The sequence below is a fragment of the Xyrauchen texanus genome, chromosome 43 (genome assembly GCF_025860055.1).
Source record: "Xyrauchen texanus isolate HMW12.3.18 chromosome 43, RBS_HiC_50CHRs, whole genome shotgun sequence".
In the NCBI taxonomy this organism is placed as follows: domain Eukaryota; kingdom Metazoa; phylum Chordata; class Actinopteri; order Cypriniformes; family Catostomidae; genus Xyrauchen; species Xyrauchen texanus.
In genome coordinates this window covers 9,344,781-9,356,805 of record NC_068318.1, presented here as the reverse complement: position 1 = coordinate 9,356,805, position 12,025 = coordinate 9,344,781, and the positions used below count along the sequence as shown (strand labels likewise).

The 12,025-nt window shown below is 38.8% G+C and overlaps 1 protein-coding gene across 2 annotated transcripts in view; it reads left to right on the top strand.

The window, feature by feature from the left end:
* Nucleotides 1-12,025, top strand: part of LOC127635424 (sarcosine dehydrogenase, mitochondrial-like) — a 79,140-nt gene that overhangs the window by 46,510 nt on the left and 20,605 nt on the right. For both annotated transcript variants that reach the window (XM_052115467.1, XM_052115466.1), the window contains exons 13-16: nt 1,705-1,818; nt 1,924-2,062; nt 2,213-2,326; nt 2,481-2,628. In XM_052115467.1, coding sequence (XP_051971427.1) covers nt 1,705-1,818; nt 1,924-2,062; nt 2,213-2,326; nt 2,481-2,628 — 515 coding nt within the window. The remainder of the gene's footprint in view (nt 1-1,704; nt 1,819-1,923; nt 2,063-2,212; nt 2,327-2,480; nt 2,629-12,025) is intronic.

Below are 12,025 nucleotides of genomic sequence, written 5' to 3'. Positions count from 1 at the left end.
TCCCCGCTGCACCCACAAATGCAAGTTAAGACTTTATTATGCAAAGCAGAATTCATACATCAACACTGTCCAGCGGCGCTGCAGACCTCTCTGTGCTCTGTCTCACCTGAGATGGAGAATAGAACAGTGAAATTGTGTTTTGTGGCCCGAAGAATCCTCATTTTAAATAGTTTTTGGAAAATAGTCGTGTTGTCTGGGCCAAAGAATAAAAGGACCAGCCAAGCTGTTACCAGCATCTGGTCCAAAAGTTAGTGAGGGTGTGACAGTGCTCATGGCATGGGTAAATTGCTTTGGGTCATTGTCCATTTGGAAGACCCATTTGCAAACAAGCTTTCATTTTCTGGCTGATGTCTTGATGTTGCTTCAATATATCTACATAAATGTCCTTCCTTATGATGCCATCTATTTTGTGAAGTGCATCAGTCCCTCCTGCAGCAAAGCACCCCCACCACATGATGCTGCCACCCCCATGCTTCGCGGTTGGGATGTGTTCTTCGGCTTGCAAGCCTCACCCATTTTCCTCCAAACATAATGATGGTCATTATGGCCAAACAGTTAAATTTTTGTTTCATCAGACCAGAGGACATTTCGCCAAAAAGATCTTTGTCCCCATGTGCACTTACAAACTGTAGTCTGGCATTATGGTGGTTTTGGAGCAATGGCTTCTTCCTTGCTGAGCAGCCTTCAGGTTATGTCGATATATAACTCATTTTACTGTGGATATAGATACTTGTCTAGCTGTTTCCTCTGGCATCTTCACAAGGTCCTTTGCTGTAGTTCTGGTATTGATTTGCTCTTTTTGCAGCAAACTACGTTCATCTCTATGAGACAGAATGCACCTTCAGGCATTTTGAATTTGCTCCCAAGGACGAACTACACTTGTGGAGGTTAGGGTTTTTTTCCTGAGGTCTTGGCTGATTTGTTTTGATTTTCCCATGATGTCAAGCAAACATGCACTGAGTTTGAAGGTAGGCTTTAAAATACATCAACTGATACAACTCCAATTGACTCCACAATATTATAAAAAATAAAAATAATATATAGACCAACTCCCAGTCAGCATATGACCAAGTGATGTGGCTTGCGATCTCTCACGCATCATCCATTAGAGGCAACACCTTGCAACAACACCATAATGTGCCAAGCAGCAATATTCCAATACATATGGCATACATAGTTTACAAATAAGTGGTGGTTAGGGATAATATTTAATGAATATTGAGACAAATTGCAGAGCAATCCTAACTCTAATTCTAGCTGAAGGCAGTGGGCTACAGAAGACGGGGCAAGTTGACAAATCAGTGCTGCTCACATGTGCTCATCAAATATTCAAGGCGTAAACTAATTTTTTAAACACTGAAGGAAAACAAAAATGTAGCATGTTCCCCCATCTCTTTATTCCTTTATAAATGGAAAATGAAATGGTCAACAGGAAAGGAGTTTGTATATCTTTATTTTATTAATCAGTTAAAATCAATAAAGGAAAAAAATATGTTTTTGTTTTAATTTTTGGGTTAAGGAATGGAGATAAAAGAACACAGACCCACAAGGTGAATAGAATTGACTAATCACTCCTTTTTGTTTTTTATTAGCATTTTCCATACTGCCACAATATTATATTTTCGGAATTGGGGTTGTATAAACTGTATCTGTTCATGATTGGTTGATTTGAACTGGTGTTTAACTGTCTCCTTTTCTCTGTAGGTTTTAGATTATGATTACTATGGAGCCTATGATGTTCCCTTGAACACGGTTTACAAATACAATGAGCTGCTAGGCAAAGAGTACACTTTTGACTTCCCTCCACATCATGATGTGGTGAGCAAGCTCTGTAGATCTGGCTGTGTGTGTATGTAACTTTTCATGTCCAAATTAATTTCTCATCTTAATCTCAATAGCTAATCTAGTTTGTTTCATTTTCAGATTCGGGAAGAGTGCCTGACTTGTAGGAATGCTGTAGCTGTGTTTGATATGTCTTACTTTGGTAAATTTTACCTGACTGGTCCAGATGCAAAAAAGGCAGCTAATTGGCTGTTTACAGCTGATGTCAACAAAGCTCCAGGTAAAAAAATGTGTCTTATACTTTTATCTTTTTTTTTTTTCTCTATTTTCTCTTCTTCAGACACACAGCACTCAACACATTTTTGTTTTCTATTAAACAACTTAATTATAAAAACATTAATGAAGGTTAATATTCCTTACTGTGTTTCAGGCTCCATAGTGTACACCTGCATGTTAAACAGGAAGGGCGGAGTTGAGTCTGACCTCACTGTCAGTCGTCTGGAGCAAAGCTCCGCCATCCTCCCCCTGACACCGGAATCGAACGGTAAACAGAACAGAAGTGTGTTTATGCAAGGTCAAAAAACTGAAGCGTAAAACATTGACACATGACAGGAGATAAAGTGATGACCACCTCTTCAGTATGGCATTATGATACATGGAGTTTATTTTGACATCACTCTTGTTTGTTTGTGTTCAAGGTGATGCGTACTACCTAGCTATAGGTGGTGGTGTGGCCCAACATAACTGGAGCCACATTCAAACAGCTCTGCAGGACCAAGGCTTTCACTGCACATTAATAGACCACACTGAGGACATGGGCATGATCAGCATTCAGGGACCCAAGAGGTTTGCACAAGTACAGACACACACACACACATGCTTTGTTCCAAAGCCTAGTGTTCTATCCCAGAATCCATTTCAACAATGTCATTGAGTCAAGTCAAATTGAAAAAAATACATCCATGATGGTGGACAAAGTGCAAGAGATGTTGCTTATAAATGTACTTTTGATTCATTCAGTACCAAATGTATCAATAAAGAATGTTACTTCTATTAGCCATTGATCTAATTAAATATTGTCTATATTACTGAATGTTTGAGGTACGGTGTGTTTCTTTGCTTGTGAGGATAACGTGTTGTTACCTTAGCAACATGCTAATGACAAACTATATTAGAATCAATTGTGAGTGCACCTTACCTGAGGAGTAATATTTGTGTGACACACCAAGTTGTTTCCCATATCAAGTATTTCAAATGAGTCCCTTATGAGGATTTATTTCTGTTAGGAAGTTACCTTGGAAGGTAGCTGCCTGTGTACACAGTTGGTGGTAGACAGCAAGGCAGCTCACTAGGTTTTTGAACAGAGCCACACTTAAAGAACACAATCTCATAGATTTTGATATATGTTAAATTTAAACTCGTCAAGATGGAAATGTTAATGTTTATATCCACTTTTTTCTTGGGGGGTCTTCCTGGGGAAACGAATGTGGGTGGAACTTCTGCCAGAAGTAGTTCTATAGCATTCCTTAGATCTGGCTACAGTGAATTTAGACCCTGTTTACAGCTGGTAAAAAGATGCGTTTCAGATGATCTGCTCGCAAATGGTCAGCGCTAAATATAGTTGTAAAGGGGTTTGTGATTGGATTACAAAAACATACAGAGGTAGTCAAAAACCACATTGAATTTGTTATTTAAAATGCCATCCTGATGTGTCCCGGACGGCAAAGCACAACCTCTCACCAGTCCCGCCGAACAAATCTTTAAACTTACATGCAGATTTTAAGAGAAATAACCATCTGATTGGAAAACTTGAAAAAGCTATTACATTACCAAGGATGAGACCTTCACAGCTCTTCCTCAGATTGTCTGTCTGATATCAACATGTAGGGTGGCAAGATGATAAGCACACATATCTGTAGCTGAACTAACAGAGGTACTCCACTAAAACGGCAGATAATTCTGCTCGAAATGTTGCGTTTGGACTTTGATTAAATCTCAAATGCTTCAGGAAGAAACACTGCACTGGTTTTGATTGCACTTTCATTGTTTGTCTTTATGACTTTTTTGCAGTTTATTATTGTTTAGTAACACACAATATAGTGATTGATATACTGTATGTCCTCATTAAATCAGAAACGCTCTCCTCAAAATCCCAGCACCATAACGAAAGAATGAATGGACATATGCCGCAGTAACAACTGTGTTTACTTGAAACAGAAGTAATGCCCACATTTTGGGCTAAACATCACGGGACATAGGAAAAAGGTGGATAAGTTATATTCGTACTCTTTCTTTCTTCCTTCTTGTTACGCTGTTCTTTGTAATGACATCAGCCCACCTGACCTCTACTTGTTCTCCCCTGAAACGCTTCAGTATGCTGTCTCTCTTTTTCTGTCCACTGCACTGTAAACATCAATGACTGGTGTATTTTAACAGAGAAGGACACCTTAAATCAAATATCTTACAGTAGTCATTCATTATGAAATGTCGTAGAGGTACAGGGAGGAGGGTAGAGATGATGAGAGAGTATTTGGATGACTGCCTGTTCTAACTTTCAGGGTTGCATACTTGACTTTTGAGCTGTGTATTTGAACATAGGAAGTAAAGGGAAGTGATTTACCATTTAACAGTAAGGCTTTCACTTGGGTTGGGTGATATGGCCAAATATAGTATCACAAAAAAAAAATGTCATATCGTTCAACATCTATATTTATCACTGTATACATTTCATCCCATTAATGGGGGAGGAAATGCATTCCACAACTTTGTTAGACCTCAAGAATGAATGTAAACATAACTTGTGTGTTTACAATTAAACTCCACAGCTTCCTTTTATTTTAAAGTTGAAGAAGTATTCTCAGTTCAGGATTTAATCCAACATAATTTTGATGACATTTTGCCAATTTCATCGTCTTCAGTGGACGTTTGACTATACTGAAAGACTTTCTTGTGACGCTCTACACTCCAGCTCAGTAGGTGGCTGTAATGCACTATACACTGGATTGCCAACCGCCAATAAACTTCACAAGAAGAAACACTTTCTTGCCTGTGTCAACAAGTTAGAAGACTTGACAGCACTTTGGATCATGAAAAAACTTTTAACTAAATAGTACATAAACAACAACAAAGTTGTTGTATTCAGACAGTAGCAGTTTTAAGTTGTCAGTGCTGTCTTGTTCAGTACACAATAATTTTAGCCAGATAGCTTGCTAGCTTGTGGCTCCCTGGCCTTATTACTGGTTTGCATGACAACAGAGAGAGGTAGCTGCTAGCCAGCTTATACTTCCTTGCCAGCTTATACTTCCTTACCAGCTTATTTCATAACAGTGATTCAGTTAGCTAGTTGTGTATAACTTTGCAGAACTGCTTGTGTTTTTAGTGACAAGCACCTGTGCCGATCATCTTGATATAGAACATAAGCTAAATATAGAAAAACTACTCAAAAGTTGATCATCTATATATCGAATAATAGGATTCGTTTATGAGATGAGATGAGACTGAGCCAAGATGAGTCAGTGGTGCTTCTGGACAGTGTTGATGTATGGCTTCTGCTTTGCAGAAGTGGATGCAGTGGTGAATGGTGTTGACTGGTTAACCCTCTGAGGGTGTTTTGGGCCCTGGAGAAGTTTTGACCTGCCTTGACATTTGTGCTTTTTTCAGTTGCTTAAAAACATATGAATGGCTAATTTCTGATAACACTGTACTCAGCACAAACTGGGCTACAATAGTATGTGAGCAACATGTGTGTACATGTGTGATCAAAGCATTTTCAGCATCATTACTGCAGTCTTCAGTGTCACATGATCCTTCAGAAATCGTTATAATATGCTGATTTTCTAATATGAGCATATTTAAAGTGCATTTTACTCATTTACACCTGAACACATATTTGCAATCACAAGCTTTGTTGATGATAATGAGGCAGCATAAACACTAGTTAAAATATAATTTTATATCATATTAAATATCATATTTATATCATACAGCATTCAATTTAAATACCTGCTTTAGCCAAAACACTTAAATGTAACTAAAACTTGCTTATTATTGGTCATATTTCAAATTTCAATACTGGCTGGCAAGTCTGGAAACAGTCCCACTAGTAAAATATGTACATGTTTATATAAAATAGCATGTCAACTAATGTAAGAAAAACTAAATGACTTACTCATCCGAAATTGTATCCTCGGCTGGATCAAGTCACTCTTCAAAATGCAAACGTTCATCAGAGTCCCGCTCTTCTTCTGAGGAAAATGTTAACGCTTCGTCACTATCCAGGAGCTTCCTCATCTGTGTATCGTGCCATCTTCCAAATATGCAGAAAAGTGAACACAGTTGGGTGCTTTACCATTTGCATTGATTGTTACCATATGAATAGCACCCTCTGCCTGTGGGTGTGATCACATTATTATAATTAGCTGAGCCAGGAGAAACTGTATATTGCTTTGTTTCATACAGATTACATTGCAGGAGAATATTTGTTTTAAATTTTGAATTGTTTTATTTAAAAGTAGAAATTAAGCTTTCTTTAGACATACAGTGCATCCGGAAAGTATTCACAGCGCTTCACTTTTTCCACATTTTGTTATGTTACAGCCTTATTCCAAAATGGATTAAATTCATTATTTTCCTAAAAATTCTACAAACAATACCCCATAATGACAATGTGAAAGAAGTTTGTTTGAAATCTTTGCAAATTTATTAAAAATAAAAAACAAAAACAATCACATGTACATAAGTATTCACAGCCTTTGGCACCAATTACAGCCTTAAGTCTTTTTGTGTATGATGCTACAAGCTTGGCACACCTTTTTTTGGGCAGTTTTTCCCATTCTTCTTTTTATGACCTCTCAAGCTCCATCAGGTTGGATGGGTAGCGTCGGTGGACAGCCAGTTTCAGATCTCTCCAGAGATGTTCATTCAGGTTCAAGTGTGGGCTCTGGCTGGCCACTCAAGAACAGAGTTGTCTCGTAGCCACTTCTTTGTTATCTTGGCTGTGTGCTTAGGGTCGTTGTACTGTTGGAAGATGAATCTTCGCCCCAGTCTGAGGTCCTCTGAGCGCTCTGGAGCAGGTTTTCATCAAGGATGTCTCTGTACATTGCTGCATTCATCTTTCCCTCGATCCTGACTAGTCTCCCAAAATCGCAGCTGAAAAACATCCCCACAGCATGATGCTGCCACCACCATGCTTCACTGTAGGGATGGTATTGGCCAGGTGATGAGCAGTGCCTGGTTTCCTCCAGACATGACGCTTGCCATTCAGGCCAAAGATTTCAATCTTTGTTTCTTTAGACCAGAGAATTTAGTTTCTCATGGTCTGAGAGTCCTTCAGGTGCCTTTTGGTTAACTCCAGACGGGCTGTCATGTGCCTTTTACTGAGGAGTGGCTTCCTTCTGTCCACTGTCCACTCTACCATACAGGCCTGATGGTGGAGTGCTGCAGAGATGGTTGTTGTTCTGGAAGTCTCTGCTCTCTCCACAGACAAATGTTGGAGCTCTGTCAGAGTGACCATCGGGTTCTTGGTCACCTCCCTGACTAAGGCACTTCTCCCCCGATCGCTCAGTTTGGCCGGGCGGCCAGCTCTAGGAAGAGTCCTGGTGGTTCCAAACTTCCATTTACGGATGATGGAGGCCTCTGTGCTCATTGGGACCTTCAGTGCTGCAGAAATGTTTCTGGACCCTTCCCCAGATCTGTGCCTTGATACAATCCTGTCTCGGAGGTCTACAGACAATTCCTTGGACTTCTTGGCTCGGTTTGTACTCTGACATGCACTGTTAACTGTGGGACCTTATATAGACAGGTGTGTGCTTTTCCAAATCATGTCCAATCAACTGAATTTACCACAGGTGGACACCAATCAAGTTGTAGAAACATCTCAAGGATGGTCAGTGGATACAGGATGCACCTGAGCTCAATTTTGAGTGTCATGGCAAAGGCTGTGAATACTTCTGTACATGTGATTTTTATTTTATTTATTTTTTATTTTTTATAAATTTTATAAAAATATGCTTGCGCACACAGAGACAGCTGAAAGTGCACCCTTTTTATTTATTTTACAAAAGCACAAGGTTTTGTTATTGTGAGCGTACACAAATTAAAGTAGACCCTTTCAAGTCTCTAATGATGTCTTACACTTATCTGTATGCCCCAAAATGACGGAGTATTTTAAGTTGTTTCTGCTGTAATTACGAAAAAAATCCAGCGTGTCTGTCAACCCCAGAGGGTTAACCGAAGTATTCAATAAATTGTAGGGATGCACCGATCAGATACCTGGATCGGTATCGGCTCTGATACTGAAGCTTTTAGACAGATCGTGGAAGGGTCCGACGAGCCCGATCCAAATCCGATTCTGTGTGATGTCACGTTCATTACTGTCAAGCACAAAAAATTACATAAAAGAACCATTAAAACACCATTAAACAGTTCATATGACTCGTGCATTTTAATCAATTCCACGTGAAGACATAGCTTTGTGAATCTTAAAAGACTGTGTATAAGTAAATATATAGTATGCACAGTGCCAGCACATTAGTGAATGGTGCTGCTCTGTTGACACAAACTCACGCACAGGCTGCTGATGCACTCGAAGCTATTTTTAGCCTTCACGTGGTGCACAATATTTGAGCACTACTCAAGAACAGCATCTCAGTTGTATATGTGCAATAGTTCAGTTCACTTATAATATGCATTTAGAATGGCACCGGAGAAGCATTTTACCAGAATTTGAATAAGAAGCTAATTAAACTACTCTGAACAGACACATACAGGACTTCCTGGAGAGTTCAGAATGTCAAAATAAAAGCGTTAGGGTTGAAAAAGTGCACAATTGAAATATTACTTTTGTATTTAAAATTAAAAGTCAATAATAATAATATTAATAACAATTTATTATTATTATATCATCATTAGTATTTGTTTACAATTTATAAATTTTTTTAAGTTGAATAAGTTCCAAAAAATAACTGTGAATGAAAATTGTCTTACAATTAAAACATTTTCACCATTCTAACCATTCTCATTGTGTTTTAAAGAAGTTGTTTCATACATCTTTTAATTTTTTCCCTTCGGTTCTCTTTTTTTTAATGCTAGTCATGGTCCCATTTCCCTACCTCTCAGTGGCCATAGAATTAAACCGAATTAAATAAAATTGCTTCTGTACCTTTAAGGCCTCTATGTAAACACCCTCTTCTCATGTGATAGTGGTAATAAGGTTTATTCAATGGCTGTGGGTTTGATGTTGGGCCCAATGTTGATGAAGTTGCACCGTTTTTTTTATAATAACGTCCTGCAAAGCCTGAATTGCATTGTGGCATTCGCAAAACAGGAATCTTCTAAAAATAAACTTCAGCCTTTCTATTCTAACATTTGTATCCTTCAGAAGGATGGTCTTAATATTAATTATATACTAATTTAAATAATAATATCTTCTTCTGGTGTTTAGAAATATCTATCTTGCTTTATATTCCTTTTTATTTACTTCACTGTGACTTGGTGGGCCAAGTTGCTGACCACTGAATAGGCATTGTTTGTCATGTGTTCAGTTGTTCAGATTCCTTGTATATCTATCTGACATCAGAAATATGTTATAGAAATAAAGTTTGGAATAAGCATTGATTACAGCATAGTTTCGATAAAATGCCTTTTTGGACTAAACAGGAACTTTTAAAAGTTGAGGTACAGTATGTTTTGAAAGTACACCGTTTTATTTATTTTCCTATAAGTCAAGGAAAATTTGATTTTTCATCATATGAAACATTTAAATCACTTTTGCTTAACTGACAGGCTTCACCTTTCACAACAGAATTAAACTATGCACAATAGTGTGTTATTTAACAGTGCCCTTCAGTTGTTTCCTCTAATGTCCAAATGAGAGCCAGATGAAAGAGGATGAAATATCCCTCTTCATCTTTCTCCCCCTCAGTGTGCCCTTCATTGCTCATAAGAGGACAGTGACTCCTGTCAGCTCTGTTGACCGATGGTGACATCATTGAGAGTGTACTAGAGGATCTAATGAGCAGTAGCTGCTGCCAGTGCTCTGAGATCTCCATGTGTAGAGCCAGTTTAGTTCAGTTTAGAAAATTAGTCACTCTGATTACTTGCCCCTCTATATTACTGTATTTTTTATGGCTGGCCTTCCCCTCTTCAGAGGCTTTTTGAACACACTATTTTAATTAGAATTAAAATCAAGTATAGAAAAATGTACTGTCCTTTCTCAAAATGCAAACTGTTTATTGCAGTCTGGCGTACACATTCAATTTACCCAAGAAGGGAGTGTTCCTGGATTAATATCCTTTGTTGGTCCTTTAATAACATTCCTATGCATCTATCATAGACCTAAACTTAACTGTACCCCTAAAATCAGAGGACAGAGGCCTAACCCAAGCTGTAACCTTTCCCTACTTCTGAAATCACAGGGCACTGGTTGGTTGATAGCGATGTTTTTTTCCTACTCTAACACAACCCTATGCCTAACTGTACCCCTGAATCAGAGTGCACTGATTGTGTTATACAATTTTTTTTCCAGACCCTAACTCTAGTGGTAACCCTAAACCATCACCTAAAATCAGATGTCACTAATTGATTGATAGGAATGTTCCAGGATCATCAAAGGATGTTGACCTGGGAACTTGTCCTACTTGTCCAAATCATGTTAATCACTGTTGGGTATATGTGTGTGTGTTGGCATATTTGTTTGTGCATGCATTGTAATGTGTAAACATTATTTATGGTTTATGACAGCTCTGTAGTTTCATTGGAAGCACTTAATTAGGGTTGAGATGTTATGAGCTCACTCGTTCTGAAAGGCTTTTGTGTGCATATGGAAATTATCCAAGTGTCATATAGTGTCCTGTCGGACAGAAGTGAGATTACTGCAGCGTCAGCAATGCAAGCTACAGACTGCTTATGTTGATTCCTGAAGTGTGAATGTACTGTATGCTTCTATCATCTTCACTATCAAACATACCTCAATGACTGAGTGTGATTGACTGAATATTGATTACTAGTGTTAAAATGAGTACATAGAATCAGCACATATAGATTATATCAGGAAGAATCACATGGCATCACATTGTCAACACAGACAGATTTTTTTCAACTAAGAGATAAATGTGGCATGCTATGATGTTGTTGCGATGCTTGTTTCATTCTGTCTTACCATGATTCCTCGTCACCCTTTACTAATATAATTTTAGTCAGCTGACCACTCTTGCTTGAGCAAGTAATACTAATGGCATTTGGCTGGTCTTTAATTTTGTTGCTGTGGATGGTGGCTTTAATCTATTCTGGCAGACATATGAAGTATTCCCTTGCACTATCAGAAATATGAATGAAACATTGACTTCAGGGATTTGCAGGACAGAGATATTCAGCATTATGACTTCAAACTTCCACAGAGAGGAATGAAAGAGTAGTTGAAAGCAAAATACACCATATTGTATACAACATATGTTGTATTTTGCTTCCGCGTTGGTGCAATGTTTTCCTCAGAAGTCCAGGGAAGACCACTTTAAGCAAGCACTTTTAGCAAGCACTGTCCCAGAATTTCACCCCAGAGTTCTACCCTAGCATTCATTCCCAAAATTCTAACCCATTGTTCCATCCCTGAGTTACACCCTAGAATTTTACCCCAGAATTCTACCCTAGTGTTCCGTCCCAGAATTCTACCCTAGGGTTCCATCCCAGAATTCTACCCCAGCGTTCCATCCTAGAGTTATACCCCAGCATTCCATCCTAGAGTTGTACCCCAGCGTTCCATCCTAGAGTTGTACCCCAGCGTTCCTTCCCAGAGCTCTACCCCATTGTTCCATTCTCAGAGATTTACCCCATTGTTTCTTCCAAAAGTTCTGCCCCAGTATACTTTACCAGCGTTCTACTTCATTCTTCCATTCCAGAGTTCTATCCCAGAGTTCTTCCCCATTGTTCCATTCCCAGAGTTTTACCACATGGTTTCTTCCAAATGTTCTGCCCCAGATTTCTGCGAAATTACTCGGTCCCAGAGTTCTGCCCCATTCTTCTGTCTACCCCATTGTTTCTTTCCAGAGGTGTATACCAGTGTTCCATCTCAGAGCTTTGGCTCATTATTCCGCCCCTTTAGCTCATTGTTTACCCCAGAGTTCTACCGCAGTGTTCCATCCCAGAATTCTACCCCATTGTCCCTTTAAAGAGTTGTACCCCAGTGTTCCATCCCAGTGTTTTACCCCAGAGTTCTGTCCAAGAGTTATGGCCAATTTCAGAGTTCTTT